Source organism: Tetrao urogallus, assembly GCF_951394365.1.
Source record: "Tetrao urogallus genome assembly, chromosome: 5".
NCBI classification, from domain to species: Eukaryota; Metazoa; Chordata; class Aves; order Galliformes; family Phasianidae; genus Tetrao; species Tetrao urogallus.
Genome location: NC_136818.1, coordinates 9060804 through 9078132, shown reverse-complemented (window position 1 = coordinate 9078132; position 17329 = coordinate 9060804). Strand labels below are relative to the sequence as shown.

The window sequence follows — 17329 nt, the reverse complement described above, 5'->3', positions numbered from 1 at the left end:
GATCAGATGGGTACCCTGAAAACAAGAAACAGCAGGCTGGTTCAAGTCAGAGATCTGAAACAACCTGGCTCTCATGCTGCAAGGTCACGCATCAGGAGGGCAGCAGCTCTGGAACAGGCTGCTCAGAGGCTGTACAATCACCTTCCTCAGAGTTTTTCAAGACACAACTTGACAGAGCCTCAGCCAACCTGACCTAGCATTGGAAATAATGCTGCTTTCAGCTTCTGCAACTTTGATCTTTCTTACAGCTTTTGCTTGGATCCCTATGGGAGCCAGATGAGTGATACTACAGCACTCAAACAAAAAAAAAAAAACCATTGTTCAATATAATTTGTTTTTTAATTTTAATTTATTTGTAAATCACAAGATGATAGCAAGCTTAAGGAAAAGAATAGCAATGTACATATTTTTCCATTAATTTACTGTATATTCCCAGCACAAGCTCTACTTCTCATCCAGTTATGTTCAAATCAGAACAATATTGACTGGCCTGGAATAGAAAGCACAGAAAACCTAGCTCAGTTACCACAGTTACAGACTAACAGTTAGCAACTGCTTTGGACTGCTCCCCCTCTCTGACTGGACAATAACGGATTTTACATACAGAACTGCCGCACTTGATTTCATTGACAAGTGAGTGGAAGAGGAAGGGAATTGCTGACCTGGCTTCCTGCTCTGTTTAGGACTAAATTGTGCCATACCAGAATGATAATTGCTCCAGAAACACTAATAAATAAAACAAGCACTTGGTTAAGAGCACTGAAATATTGAAAAGCGGCAGTGAAAGCTGTCTGCTATTTTGTGTGTGATTATGTCCTCCTGAAATGAAAAGCTAAGTTGCCTACTGATTTGATGATTCATTGCTTCCATGCTAGTGAAGTACATCTCCTGTACCTATTCTCTCAGCACCTCTGCAGCCAAATTAGCTTGCAAAGTCACTCACCCATCTTACTGCAAGGGCATCCTAGCACAGACTGAGCCAAAACAACAGACACACAGAGGACACGGCATGCGTGAGCTACACGAGAATCAAACCTGACTCTGGAACACAGAAAAAAACACAAGGCCTCCTATCAGCAATTGTCACCTGAGTAAACATCAGATCTCATTTACTAGACACGAGAGTTCCAGTTTTGGCTTTAATTTCTACTGTACTTCTTTGAAGCATAGCAAGCTAATCAAGTGAACAACTCAACTAAGATTTCCCTATATCCATCGGTAAGGCTCTAGCTGATGTCAGATTTTGGCTGGCCAGCAGATAACCTTTATGTGTAGAGTCCTTACTTGTCCCCAAGGCAAGTACCACACAGAGTTCAGTGTTCTCTCAGTGTCACAGAAGTAATCTAATTCTTCGGATCATTCAGGCTGATAATGCAAACAGTCAGCCTGATGGCCTGATTTATTCAGAGCCCTTCAACAATGCCTTTTTGGTGCAGACACAAAATTACTAAGATTGTTTCCTATCTGCCAATGAAACTGGAAGAAAAATACTTGTTCTCAATCTTGTAATAGCACAAACCAGCTCTGTGTGATAACAATATCCTAGAGGATGGTAAATTCACCTCTCCCATAGAGAATATTGGATATATATATATATTTTTTGTCCCTGAAACACTTCAGGGCTGGTATTTTCAAACAAAAATCAATAAGGCTACAGCACACACCATCTCAAAGCATTATTTCACTATAGCAACAACAGGCATTGCATAAGCATACAAGCAATTGGAGGAGAGATCTGATCAGGCTACAAGAATGAAAGCAAAGGACACTATTTTATAGAGACCTCACAGCTAAATGGAGCAGTGTTCAGACCTTTTCAAACTCTGTATCATCAAGTTGCAGTGACACAGCTACCCATTATTCCTACTGCTAGCTTTTTGTCATGTAAGAGGAGACCAATAAGCAGTGCATCTGGTTGCCAGAATCTAAAAGTAACCATCCTAGGTTGCTTACCTTTGCATTTACTAGAATTCTACACAGCAAATTGAACGTTAGCATGAAAGACCTTGGCATTTTGGCTCACAAAAATACCCTATAACTACAAATTTATCCATGATAAGAGTTACTTTAGCTTCTGCTACTAGAACAGAAGGTCAGCAAAACCCAATGTCACATCTCTCCCAAATCTGAGGAAAGAGGTCAGTAGCTTCCTTGAAGGACAAGCTACCCAGAACTCCAGCCAAATACAGGTGCTGCTCTCTAGATCAGAGAGCTTTGGAGAAGCTTCTGGTAGAACTGCTGCTTTTGCAGCATTAAGCTCTTTCCCACACAACAGGCAGGGCACAAGAAAATGTCATTTTAATCTAAGAACAGGATAACAGGATTGTTTCCTTGCAAGTACTTGCAGTCACATTATCAGACTCGAGCATCTGAAATGAGGAATGGAATGAAATTCACCATATCATAGTACTTGCATGTGGCACAAGGTGATTAATTTCAAGAAACTCATACTGAACCTTCAGCTTTCAGGTTTTAGCCTTAAGATTCAAGAAGTCTCGAATGCATTCATAGGAAAACTAGAAGCTTTCAAAGAAAAAGCACACTGGATTTACACAAGTCCAGCAGCTAGAGCTCAAAAACAAAGACTGTAAGCATCACCAAGTCTGGAGAAGAGAGAATGGAAATGAAAAGAGCTTTCAACACTATTTTGAAAATCAATATTGTTTCAACATGTAGGTCTAACAGAAATAAGTCACCAGATACTACAACACAGGAAAGCCAGTAAAAAGTTGGCCTACTATTTACTCTGCTTTACACGTCAGCGCTGCACGGTGACACAAAGCAAATAACTACAAGACAACTCTGCAGGGTGGCCCAAACGTTGTCAAAGGCAGCGCATTGGGTGGTGAAGAAAAGTAGGTGTGGAGAGTGTATTTAAAACAGCAGCCCAAATGTGGTAAGTAAAAAACATGAGCTCTGGGACCCAGGAACACTGCAAAACACTGAGATACTAAGGGATGAATACCCTGGAGAAACACAGAGAAGAATGGAAAAAGGAGAAGCAGGAACATAAAGTACAGCCATGGCTGTAATGCCTTCAGTGTGGAAGACAGAGAGATGTCAGAGCAAAGGCCAGACTTTGCAAACAACAGCAACCTATTTGAATCACCTCTAATGCTGGAAGTAAAAGATAACTCTCATGGCTAATAAAGAAAAGTGGAGATCCTGTCACTCAGCTTTACACAGAAGTTTTCAATCACGCATTTCAAGGAGGACACAACTTAAGTTCTCATGTTTGAACAGTCATCCGTCACACCCAGCAGTGACTACTTTGAAGGCTTCTGGCTGTAAGACAACAAGCTGATGTACCTTTCTGCCCCAGCTGGCATCATTAGCTGCAGTGGGAGGACTGGAAATTTCCTAGTTCCCCCTATCTGTTCTCATTAGCTTCAACCAAACTGAACCAAAATGAAAGACAGCATTAGTATGTTCAGAACTACTACACGAGATACTACAAGCTGACATGCTGAGATTGCCTACCAGACTAAATGCAATTGTTCTTGAAGTCTGTTCATAGACCTCTGCTTGTTAAGAAAAATGCACAGTTTAAAAGTCTGCAAACCACCTCACCCAAGTACCTTTGAACAGTAACCTTCCAATTACATTGAACACCAACACATCGATGGCACCAAACCAAACAAATTAAGCAGTAAATCAGAACAAGTTGGCTGTTTAATTTGGGCTGTACAAATACATTCTTGGTCAGCAGGTGAACTGATGTTGCCAAGGAGAAAACCACAGCAGTGACCATCAGAACACGCAGGAGAAGGAAGCACATTTCAGTACAAAGCTCTGATTTTTCCATGAGGCCAGAAGGGGGCAAAACAGCCTGATCAAAGGAATAAAAAAAAGCCACAAGTCTTTCTCTAAAGGCCACTTTTCTTTCCTGCTCCTTGGTTGCTGAGAATACGGTCTTCCAACCAATACAATTTTGTTGTTTAATTAAAAAAATGTTTGCTTGTTAAAAAAAAAAAAAAAACAAAAAACAAAACTAATCATTACTGACAAAAATAATGTTGCTTTAAAAAGTGTCAGTTACTCATAGGAGAGAAGGCAAGCTTTCCAATGCAATTGCCATAGCATAATTACCATTGGAACGCAGGACCACCTGCCAGGAACCACAACAGACCTACCTTCAAGTCTTCTACTGTGTCAGGTGTTGCACCAATCAATTCACTGTCTCTTCCTTCTAAGAAGGCATGCACAAGCACAGCTTATTTCATAAGGGCAAATAAGAATTAACATGTACTGCTCAGAAAAGAGCTTTAGTGAAAGCCATTTGTTGCATTCCAAACATTTAAGTGCTGGCAGGGAAAAGAACATGGCAAGATTTGCCTTCCTTTAATTCTCTATACCCAACAGCTCTCATGGGCAGCAAGCACAATTCATCCCTTTCCTGCCACTCCATTCAATTAAAATGGAATGCTCAGTTGCTTGCCTGCTGCCTGAAGCAGATTAGTGTAAATGAGATTCCAACTGCAGGCACACAGCAACAATGCACTGCAACCTGTATGTAAGAAATAAGGTTTATGGACGGTGCTTACTCATAGCCAGGTTTGATAGATTGCAGGAAGTTCATTTTGTTGGAACCGGAAAACACTCCCAGTATATCTGTGCAAACTGACCTTGATAACCACTTTTTCCTGTAATTTTATTAGTAGGAAAAACAGAAAGCTAAAAAGGCCTAGCGCAAAACTACATTTATAATCTGAAGTCACACCACGTGGATTCTAAGCGAAGTCTAGTTTCAGTGCCAGTAAGAATCTGTGATATGGCAAGACAGCAACAGCATAAATCATCACACAGGCACAGAAGAGAAAGTACCTCGTTGGTGAGACAGGCAAGAGAAACAGCATCTCCACAGTAACACTTCTGTTAGAGAGCAGAAAGCCCGCTCCATACTGACAGCATTCTGAGCACACTATTCACTCAGTTCTGTCCAGAAGCAAGCTGCAGCTGCTGACATGGAGCCCTTTTTAATAAGCTTTTTCTCACCTTCTCCACAAAGATACCTGCTGCAGCAGCCCATGGATTATATGCTCACAAGATTCTAGATAAATAACCTGTTAGCTTTAAGTGAGACTATAAATACAGCTATAAGGACCTACTGAGTCCAAAAGTTACAGTACACAACTGCACACAGAGCAAACATTGTTTGAATTCTGCACAAGGAATACTGCTCTTGAGCTTTCCCAAGCCTCAAAACTCCAGCTGTGCCACAATGTCCACTTACATCTGAGGGTGCTTAAATGCTGTATTGATTACAAAATGCATCAAGATCCCCTATAATCAGCACTGTGCAAAGCAAATGTTAACAGAATTTTCTCAAATAACAGTTTCTGAGTGGTTTGAATGACTGATAAACGAAGTGAAAGGAAGAAAGTGAAACTACAAACCATTTGTTAATTCATGAGTGGACCAGGGTGAGAGAAGAGGAAAAGGAAGAGAAACCTCTACATACTTACAGTAAATTATAAGGAAAAAGGGCCAGCATCACAGTGTTTAACTGAACTTCATTCTTTATATGCACATGGAACAGGAAAATCCAGTCCTCAAGACAACATTCAGTTTTCTTCCCTTCCCTGCCCCCATACCACAGTAGCTGAAGTTTGCATCTTCTCATTTATTGATCTAGACCTATTTCCAGGATATCAGAAAGCAACAGAAAGAGAACTGAAGGGGTTATGGTTCAAGAATGTTTTTTGTTTTTTCCTTTTTTTTCTTAAGTTCCCCTGTATGGTCCAGTAGGATTAAAATTAGTGTCAAAACACTGATACTAAAATAAGCAAAATAAAACAATTTTCCTCACCCACCAACACACCTGCATGTGAAGTTCAGGGAAGGTAGCAAAAGAATAAGATGACAAAGCTTGCTGGATGCTGTTTTCAGTTTAATATTTATTTGCCTTTTATCTTATTTTGTCCTATCCTTGAGACATTCTAAGGAGGAGGAAGAGATTACCATCAGCAGGACATTAGCAAGCCTGCCTCAGAACACAAAATATTTAGATACATTTGTCTCAAAATAATAAAGAAAAAAGGTTCCTCATGCACTGGCTCAGAAGAAACAAAAGTCAGTCATCTCCTACGAGGGGGGAAAAAATTATTAAATCCACAATGCAGCCTGCACTGCCGAGAGTAAGAAAGCATTTCACCATGTCTGAGCTTTTAAGCTCATACACAAGCATTTAAGAAAATGACTAGAATTTAGAAGCTTGCATATCCAGAAGTTCTCACAGGAACAACTGGTTGCTCATCACTTTTGATCTAGCCACCTGCACGCATAAATACAGTCTGTGCAACTAAATTTAGGCTCATCTTTTCAAAGTCTTGGCCTTTGTCTTTACATGAGAATTTCTTTAGAGTCTGATTATAGTACTTGCACTGCTGAACTTGAGAATCCACCCTTCCCTCCTTGCTTAGCCAAAGACTACAAATGAGTCTAGAGTTTTCCTCTGCCTTCAGCACAACGCTGTGCTCACACGGGTCCCACAGCTTGTCTCCTTCTGGTGAAAGGAAGCCATTCCACGCACAGTTGCCCTCAATGTTCTCAAGCTTAACTGGACACCAACTGCAGCAGGTTTTTACTTAACCAACCTGGCAGCACTTCCCTCCAGAAGCAGAGTTCAGAAGGTCAGCTTGCATCTTGCAGAAGCCAGAGTTTTTGTCAGCTTTTTTTTTCCCCACAGTGAGCTTTTTACTGCAGCTTTCTGAGAATTCCACCCTTTGATAAAGCAAGGACCTACTTGAACTTCTGCTACTCATTCTTACCTATTATTATCATTCTTATCTATATTCTTATCTGCTCATCTACGTGATGGGAGCTGACTCTCTAAAATACGCACCTCCAACCGCAGCAGGCCTGCAGCCACAGGAAAATGCACAAATTCCTTAACTAAAGCCTTCTCCAGTGTAAAATCAATGGCAGTCTTCCTCCTGTTCTCAGTGGGAGTGCTGCGACCAACTATGGCACCACTGAACTTCCAATTGAACTGAAACTCACAACAGGAGATTCTTTGGGGTATGTGACCAGCCCAAAAATGAAGGTAAGAAATTCCTCTGTCGGTTGGTGTTTTTCTGGAAATGCAAAGTCTTTATCACTGCAATCAGACAAGATGGTTAGCTTTCAGTCATAAAAAGGTAAACAGCCAACTGATGCAGGAAAAGAGGAGAAGATCAACTAATTTAAATAAGGCTCTTTACATGTTTCCCAAGAACCTGACTTAGCTGAAACTCCTGTGGAGGCCTGGATCAATTTTGATGGAGAAAGAATGAGAGGGTCAAGCACACCATGTGTACCACAACATCAGGATGCAAGAGTATGAACAGGAGATGGAACTTCAGCCAGAACACTAAGCTTCCTGCCTCTTGCCACTGAGAGCAAGGCCCTCTTGTGTGATTTTAAACTGACTTCTTTGGTATGTGCGGCACATCAGGCCGTGTGTGGGACTAAAGTCTTTTTTCTTCTGAACTAATTCACAAAAATATTTGGTTCCCAAGGAAAATAACATAAACAAAGTAAAGAATATGTACTTTGTGCAATAACTTCAGACTTTCAGACACTTTTTTTGTTACAAAAGAATTCATGGAGTTCCAGCATGAGGTTTAAGTGGCACAACATTTTCCAAATACCAGCACTACCCTCTCTAGTCTTTTAAACTCCTACTTTGAAAAGTCTACCAATTAATTTATTACATACACTGTGTTCAGATTTAATTTTCATCCAGTGGTGCATACAAAGGAGTCAAGTTTACTTCTGCCCTTAATCAGCCAAACTCCAAACTCACATAGAAACTACAATGATGGGTACCAGTGTCTGCAGTTCTTAAGCTGTTGGAACGAGCAGTCATGAGGACTTGGCATGTGGGCCTACAGCATTATTTCATCAGTCAACAAAGTGAGACATCTCCAGCTAATCAAGCAGCACCACTGGACTCACATTCTTCTGACCCTCACTCAGGTCTCTTAAGGCTGATCACCCAGAGAGAATCCATAATGGAAAAGGTTGGGTTTTTCCCCCTCTTTTCCATGCATCTTCTCCAGAGAACACAGTTTGGGCAGACGCCTCTCCCCCCAACCAAAACAGTTGGTTTTCTAGCACCCTCCATATACATTTCATACTACAAAAGAATGTGGTTCCTTAAGGAGATATCCATACTTCTTGCCATAGGTCTCAGCAATTCTACAAGCTGTGAAGTGCCAAATTTATTCAGCCTTTCATATGCGAATCTCTCAAACTGAAGGAGATGAGCTGTTACTCCTCTTAATATTACTGATCCACAGGAAGAAGGACCCAGTTTGAAGGTGAAACAGAATGAAACCTTGTATAGTATAGGAAAGGTAGAGCTGGCCAACAAGCATCAATCCACATCGGCCAAAAGCAACTTCAGCAACATTGTGTAAATTAAACTGAGAGCTTAAGTGAACTGCTACAGCAAAACTGAAATTGACAGTTCATGTGCTGTGAAGACTGAGAAATTAAGACCAAATATAGCTCATGTGTTGACAAGTATTTCTAAAACTCGGTTGTGAACAACCAAAACAGATGAAGGGAGGCCCCTGCACTAAAGCAAGTTTTTAAAAGTACTGCATTTCAAAAGTATCAAAGATATACTGGAAATGATTTTGCAAGCTGCACAAGGACAAGCAAAAGTACCAGGTCTACCTGTGGCCCTGAACAAAGCTAGTAAAATAACATATGTGCATATGTATGTGAAATACAAGTACCTAATAGTCACATTTGTACATTTTTTTTAATTGCCCCTTTAAAAATTTCTTTGATACAAGAAATGTGAAGCACACCCCAAGGTTTAGGATGTAAAGATTCAGGGTCTTTAAAGTTTCAGAAAGGCATTGCTAGAGGCTTGGTTTGCCAGGTTATAAACACATTCATCTCAGAATATAAACAGAAACTTCCTAACTTTTTGGCTCTAAGAAAACTCCCCATTACCTATGCCTGCTTCCTCTCAGCCAGACAGCTGCTGAATGACAAAGGCAATACTTTCATTTCTTCATAACCAAGCTCTGGTGTCCACGCACAGTGAAGTACAGAGCACAGCCAACAAACTTGCCTTTCTATAAACAATCTGTTTTTGGGGGACCAGTTTAGCCTCAAAAGATTGAGCCCATATTCACAGGCACACACAAACAGTTCTTACATCTTGTATGTTCACTTTAAAACTATTCCTCAAAGTGAAATGTAAAGTACTCCACAGTTCTATATATTTTGAAATGGATTGATAGCAGAAGGAACAAAAATTTCAAGGTAACTGTTACCCTGCAACAATTTTTTGTAATGAGATAATGAGGGTTTTTTCCCCAAGAACAGAAACATAAAGTACTATGCAGACAGTGGACAGTCCTAACAGACATACTCTGTGATGCACTCATTCTATTTTAGTGCTGGAAAAAGCAGTTGCAATGAAATGGAATGATTTCTCACCTTATATATTACAGTCTAGCATAGTCTTCTTAACACCTGAGTTGTTTCCTGCTTCATTTTAACCCCTATTTGTGCTGCCGTGGCCCTTTTTCTTTTCCTTGGGTCCTACAGAACTTCACCCAGTCCCCAGCCATTAAGGGGGAATGAAACTACTACTGCATCAGACAAGGTTACCACTGCTTTTCTCCGCAGGTCAAGTCCCTAGAGGCCAGATGAATGGCTTTCTCTTGACCCCAAAGCAAGTATGTGCTTAATGACTCCTGTAAGGGAAAAGCTAATGAACCCAAACAACCAAATTAACTGAGGAAATAACACAGATGTGTGCTGCTTGGACTTCCAGTCCTACACTGAAAGGAGCAAAAGAAGCAAGGAAATATCACCAACAGATACTCCAGTTTAATCCCACATAACCATTCCTGTCTTTAAAACAGATCTTCCTGAAATTAAATACACTCAGTGCTGACAACAAAATCCACTCCAGGGAGGGTGCAAAGTAATCACAGTCTGACAGAGGACCTGAGGCTTCTGAAGCACTTCTGTTAAGGCTTCACTTATTTTTGGTTCTTGGCTTATATAACTCCACAGGCCCAGATGGCTGCTACCTTCTGCACCTCCCAGCGCTGGCCTCAGCGCAGTACCACTGTCATGGCTGTTCTGTTCATATGGAGAAGTACATCAAACAGAACTGTGGCTATAAATGAATGCTACAGGAAGTATCTGAACTAAGGACAAAAATAATGAGGCATGCAAGTAGAGATTTAGTACAGTATTAATCCACAGACCATGCTATTCATTGGTTTAGAGATCATAAGGATCAATTTAATCTGCAGAATTTTACACATACTTTGAGTTCTTAGGAAGTTGAAACAACAGACCTTCTGCAGCATCATAGAGCTGGGAGGCATTTAAAATGTCAGCTGTTGGCTACTGAGAGTCAGCTGAAAGATACCCTTCGTCATCACAGCACGTTCATCTTTTTCCTTATCTATTTTTTTTTTTTTAAATCCCATCTTTTATAGTAATTCCTCCAAAACAAAGGCTCTTTGAATTAGCAGGTATATTCTTGTGATGTCAATAAAAACAACCAAGAGAAAACTTGCACAGTTGCTCCTTTCAGAAAGTTGCAGCGGTTGCCAGTTCCACAAGGCCACAAAGTCAGTAACACAACCCACTGCCTGAAGCCCCCACTGCACTGAAACAAGATGCTTTAAGTAGGTGCCTATGGTAAATTTCAGTAAGCAAAGGTAGCTAACAGAAAGCACAGGGCACAAGGGAGTACAAGGTGATCTGGAAGCTTTTTATCTGGATGGCTCAGCTGTATATATCCTCACCAGTGAAAATACTGCACAACATGTGTGAAGTGACAGAATTCTTCTGCCAGCTGCAGATTCCTCTTTCTCTAATAGTTTGGGCAGCTACTAGAAATAACTGTAGCCTAGGTGCAGGAGTATATCTAGGAACCTATTTACTCTGTATTATTTTAATATAGTAATGCCACGACTATATTTTTTTCTAACAGTATGAAATTTTGAGTCTCATTACTTCAATTTTCTACTTGGTGCAACCCGTAATACATTTTCATCTTCTTTGCAGCCGTATGAGAGCTCACACTCACCAACTGCTCCCTGCAGCGATTCCCTTGTTGGAGGGACACTGAGACACTAAGTTCCCTGGGGCTGGTGGGCTAGGCCCACTGTGAACACCAGAGTTCAATATTTACAGCACTACAGGTGTAAAACTGAAGTTAAGCAGGCAGTTTGAGTCACATTCATGTAACAGCACGATTTAGCATGTGTTGTAGGAGATGGTGAAAGGAGGAAGCAGGGAAGGAATGCTGTGCCCGGGCCTTTTAAAGCTCTTAAGTGTGCAACCTTTATTTAGAAGGAACTGTACACCTTTCATCTTTGGTTTAGAGGAAGATACCCAAGGGATGTCTGTCATGGTTTCTCCATTTCAGAAACAAAACCTCTCCACAAAAAGAGAAGGAAAAAAATAAGGAAGGGATAGGACAATGTTTCAACAAAACATTCTTAATGCTAGATGCTGCTTGTGAAAATTTTAATTCAGAAGGACCCTTCCTCTTAAAGAACTTCTTTTCCCTTCTTTGTAGAAGAATAATTCAGCACAACTGTAACAGTTTGAAGAATTTTATGCTGTTAATGTCCTTCTTCCCAGTTAGTACCATCACCAAGAGCAAAAGAATACTACAGAGAAGAAGTGTCCAAGTGCCTGAAACCCATTTATGCATTTACAGTTTGCCTAAACTGCCACTTCAGCTTTTGCCTAAGCAGAGAGTTTTCAGTTATCACAAAAGTACTTACTAAAAAAAAAAAACCAAACCAAAAACCAAAACCCTCTGTCCCAAAGCCATCATCTGTTTCATTATGATGTGCTCTAGGAGTACAAAAGGGATGCACTGTGCAAGGAGGGAAAAAGAGAGAAACAAATGAGCTATGAATTGTGGTTGATGGTAAAAACAGCAGTGTGAGATTCAGCAAGCCATTACAGAACACATCAAAATTGTCCAATAGCAATTATCTTGCCCCAGATGAAAATTAAGACGTCTGGAAGGATTTCTGCAGTAAATATTTCCAGGATTTCTGACACAGAAATTAATTGAGCTGAAAATGTGCATCAGTTCAAATAATTTTTTCTCTTCTTCTTTTTTTAATAAAAAAGCATTCAAGCAGCATGTCAAGGCCTTTTTCTTACATCAGTTCTTGGCATGTATATCTGCATTAAAACTGCACTGCTGTTTGCTGCACACATCAACACCCTGAGCATATAGATGATACAGACGTTTTAGAGTTCAAGGCACCTTCATGCATGCAGCCTCTGAAAGATGCACCACACAAGGCTGTTGCTAAGGACTCATCAAATGGGGTATGGAAGCCACTGAAGGAGCCACGTGCCCAGAATGGCTGGCTCGTCCCTTACAATCATTTCATAATCATTCACATGCCACATACACAGCTTCTTAAAACAAAGGCTGCTCACGTAGATTGTTGGACTCGGGAAACATCAATAGTGCACCAGATGTTGGGATAGAAGCAGGAGGACTGACTTGGGAGGATGTCAAGGAGAAAAACTGAAACACTGCTGGAGTGGTGTGTTAGGCAGACAGCATATCCAGCTGCTGGCTGAAGTAACAGTGCCCAGCCCTCAGCTGCTGCCCTTGTGCTCTCATCTCAGCGCCACAGCCCTGCAGCCGGTCTGAAAAAGCTCCAATGCACATCAGATCCTGCACTGAGCAAACGCAGCTAAAGCTTCAAATTGTGGCAGCAGAACACTTGTGCCTTATTTTCCTAGTTTTTCTAGTAACAATTAGCTGTTGTTTGTAAGGCACTGCAATTTCAAGATAACTCAATCAACACAATAGCTCTCCCTTGCTCATTTTCTACACACGCAGCTGTCAGGACTTGCATTTCCTTGATGAAGGAATTACCTTGCTGTGTGTCTCTGTGCACATACATTCACATACATCTAGCTCTAATGATATTTAAGCGTGATCTCTCTCAGCAATTCAAATAAATGTACTTAACGGAGTTCAACAAAGAATTTAAGCTCAGCAAAAAGGCACTGAGTAGCTGCTATATGCTAGACCATAAACTACATTACCTGCCTTTGTGTAATAGCATGAGCCTATGCAACATGCAACGCAAAAATGTGTTTTATAATCTCCTGGTAGTGGCTCCTAACTGGTGCCTGAAAGCTCAGCAATGCCTCATGCCAACTGATGCCACTGTACCTCTCTACAAAATTCTCAACATCTGAGGATGCTGTGTGCCAGGAGATGAAGAAGCAGTAGGTAATAAAGCTGTTAGATTAAGGAAGTGGACAGAAAACACCAAGAAGCTTGAAAGAGAGACTGGACTTAGGTTGGAGAGGCATGCAAGTGCATGCAGGAAGCACTGCAGGCTCACAGCCTTGGAACCAAACCATTAGCCACAGATCAGAGGTGAATATTAACAAATATTCAGTTCCTAGTTTTACAGAAAGTGAGCACAGTAAATCTATGCCCATCAGTTTGATGTTTGTGAGACAATCTAAAACCTGCTAACTCATCTGAGCTCTACTTCCATTGAATGTTTAATGCTATGCTTTCAATGACAGAGGTCCCCACCACCCCCAAATTATCCTGTGTCTTCATGGATACTGAACTACTTCAACAGCAGCATATGCCACAGTTTCTGGTTTGAGTAGAACTTCAAAATAATATTGCATTTTTGAAACTGGTATGATTGTAGATTTAGAAAAAGGTCAAAATCCTAGGACAACCTATAATTAAACAAATTTTTGTTGTTGGGAAAAAAATCTGCTTCAGTAACAGTCATGTAAGACAAAGGACAATTAAAGCAATGCAAAATGCTGCCAATGGGGAAAAAACCCAAGGCCTACATACTGAGGTCCCTCAGGCAAAAAACCTGCTCTGCATGATCCTTGTGTTTAGCTCTCCATGTGTTTAAAGACACAAGAAGAGAAATCTGTAACACAGACGACTGTCTTCCAATAACGAAGTACTGCATGCTACTACTACAGCCCCTTAACTACCTTATAAAATGCTCAATGCTCCTCTGACGTTTGGGCCTGCTGCCTCGCCTGCTAATAGCACAGGGGCTACTAAGCACAAGTCATCTAAATCCATTCACCAGTCACTTGTAACAAGAGCTCAACTTCTTATATCATGAAAACATACACATGCAAACAAATATGATTTCCTACCGCCCCCTCAGACATGAGCTCTAAGTGATGCTGTATCTCTTCTACTTAGAAATATCATCAGCCACACTACCAAAGCACAACGTTTCTTACTAACCATAATCCAGGACAAAAATGATAGTTAAGCTCCTTTCGGAACAGATCCAGGGTAGGCTAGTGAGAGAAAGGATTCTCCCTGTAACTGAGCTATCTACTGAGGAACAGGCTGCTGAATCAATTGCTCATCCCCACAGAAGTAATACCATGGGAGAAGTTCTACGTGCTGGCAGTGTCAGGCTAGTATCAATTATGTTAAGCTGTGGAAGGTAGGAGAACCACAAGCTGAAAGAAGCCACAAGATGGTGGATAATTTGTTTATCCTGCTGGGCTATATTTGAGCTGGTGACTCACCATGTACATCTTGCTAGTTACACCTTCAGCTGCTCATTTCAGCCCCCTTCCCTAACCTTCACAAGTCATCAGCACTGAATCATTACTGTACACACATTTCAAGACAAAGAGCACCTCAACCAGCAGAACACACAACTATTCCATACACCCTATAAAACTGAAGAACTACTGGATGGGAAAAAACAACGTGTGGATTCCCTACACATCAACTTGCCCTTAGGTTGTAGTTTTTCCTATCAAAGGGATTATGTGTGTCCATTTTGGTCCACACAAGACAAGCTACACACAAGTAATCGCTACACATATTTTTATAGCATGCTATGAGAGCTAATCTGGTTTTCAAAACTCTGCAGGGATCTTTAATGTAAAATTTTTTAAGTAATTCTTAGGCAAATGCACCAGGAATCCACTGTAATCAATAAGTAACAACATACGTGTTACCACTTGTCTTACTTTCAGGTAGGAGAGAAAAGGGTTAATTTTTTTAATTAAGCAGTTCCTACAAAATAAATGTAAACAAGAACCATGAACTTTACAAAAAAGGAGCATCTCCTCAATCTGTACTGAAACTAAAACAGCAGAACAAACACCGGATTGATTTTTGACACAAAATAGCTAACACTATTCACAGCAAGAGAACCCTCCCTTCTGGTTGGTGTGGGATTTTTTTGTTTGTTTGTTTTTCCTGAGGGAGATTAAACACAATTCAGTGAAACCTGGTGGGAAGGCCCACGTGAGCTAAAATTTCTGTTTCTTATTTGATAATTAGACCTTGGCCAGGAAATACAGGCAGTGCAATAGTTCCCCTTCACAGAATTCAGATTAAGCTGTAAGAAGATAGCAGGAACTGAATATACTGATATCACCCAGCTGAAATATCCCTGATTCATCTGTGAAATGCATATGAAATCAGAGAATAGTAAATGAGACTTAAATGCAATGCAACATTTCCAGAACAAGTATGACTTAGGAGCACCTCGATGGCAACCCAAATCTCCAATTCAGAATATTATCAGTGGAACTTTATGTTCCTACTATGATTTTTTTCATCTTAATGATAAAACACATCCAAGGGCTATCAGTGAATGCAGTTCTAAGGCCTGACACTGCAAGCTTACCTCTGCATAGCAAGCAGTACATGGTTATCTATTAAGGCCCCATAAAAGAAACTATGACTGTAGGTGAAGAACAATTGCAGAATCTGGCCTGTGAGCAATTTCATATTGAGTGCATATATCATGAAATAGCCTTACCTCAGTAAGTGCGTGCAGCTGTCCTTGATGCACACAGACACCCATAAACCTACAAGAAACAAAAAAAAGAGAAGTGGTTTGGGTTTTCTTTCCCCCCCTCCACTTTTTTTTTTCTTCTTTGTTTTCTAGAAAGAAACAAGGATAACAGAAAGTAGTGGCTATCACAAGAAAGAAGGAAAAAGGGGAAAAAAATAATCAGCCTCAGACAATGCATACCTCAAGGTCAATTATTTAAAAGTCTCAGCACAAAACAAAATTATATGCCTACACTGCAATATGTGTTCCAAGAGAGCACAGGAAACTGCTCAAACAAGATGGAAAGTTACTAACTTAACTACAAGCAAAGGCCAGCATATAATGTTTTTGCAGAAAGGAACAGTCTCAGAGCTCCCTGCTCCAATGAAGCCAAGTAATCCACTGTTGGTCTGCATAAAGTGCAAATTACTTCCCTTCTCATTGTGCTGCATAAGCATGAAGATGTTCCTTTCTACCCCATTCCTAACCACAGAGGACTGTGAGGGCATGTGCATGCAGCATACTTCTCTTTTCCCCAGTGCCTCCCTTTTGTTTTCAACACTCGTATTAAAGCAAGTTTTGATGGTATCTGGTACATCCCTCTGTGCAAGGTTCAGAGTCCTGCTAAAAGAAAAGACCATCAATCCCTTGACTTTTCTGCATAATGACAGAGAAAGTGTCATATTTGAACATAAGAGGAAAAATTAAAAGCTCATTATTCTACAATACAAGCTGAACTTCTAAGTAACAAAATGCAAATTAACAGTAACAATAAACATCTCCTGTGAGAAAGCTCAGTACAACTTAACCTGTAGGCACCTTGCAGTCCTCCCTGCACTGCCAAGATTTTGGTTATTTTTAGATGAGCCAATTGTCAACTTCATCACTTAGATTTTTTTTTTTTTTTTTGTCTCTATGGGCAAAAACACATTGCCTGTCATTTCACAGCGTTCAGAAACCTCCACTTCACAAGAGGTAGAAAGGCACAATGCCATTAAATGTGATGGGAACCCTGCAGAGATCAAGTTGAAGGAAAAGGCCCTTTTATAGCCTCAAAACTTTTTGAATTTAAAACCAAAATGATGCAAGACACAGCACTAGTTCAGCTAAGCTGCTTCTGAACAAATGAATGATCCTTACTGTTCTCTTGCCTAACAGCTGACTGGTAAATTACAAACAGCCAAAGAGAAATAACATAAGTAAGGTTCTTTGCATAAGCTGAGCTGTGGAAATCTGTTTTTATAACAACAAAAAAAAAAAAGTAGCAGAACTCTTACTTTAAAGTCTATTGTCTGCTCTTACCTCAAATATTACTTTCTCCAAACGAAATAGGCATTTTTCTTTTGTTTGAGAGTGAAAACAATTCCTCTCGCTTAAGGAAGAGCAATAGTGCACAACAGGTGTTTAGGGGACGGGGAAGAAGAGCTGTTTTAGATACATCATCTACACAAACATTGCTCTGAGTTTCACTTCACACAGCAACTGCATATGAACTTTTCTGTAAATGTGTT

At 40.4% G+C, this 17329-nt stretch overlaps 1 protein-coding gene across 1 annotated transcript in view; it reads right to left on the bottom strand.

Moving 5' to 3' along the window:
• TESK2 (testis associated actin remodelling kinase 2) overlaps positions 1-17329 on the bottom strand; it is a gene marked incomplete at both ends in the record, with an annotated part of 57402 nt that overhangs the window by 21438 nt on the left and 18635 nt on the right. Inside the window, one exon of the mRNA XM_079536368.1 lies at positions 15804-15852. Within this exon, the coding sequence (XP_079392494.1) occupies positions 15804-15852 (49 nt within the window). The remainder of the gene's footprint in view (positions 1-15803; positions 15853-17329) is intronic.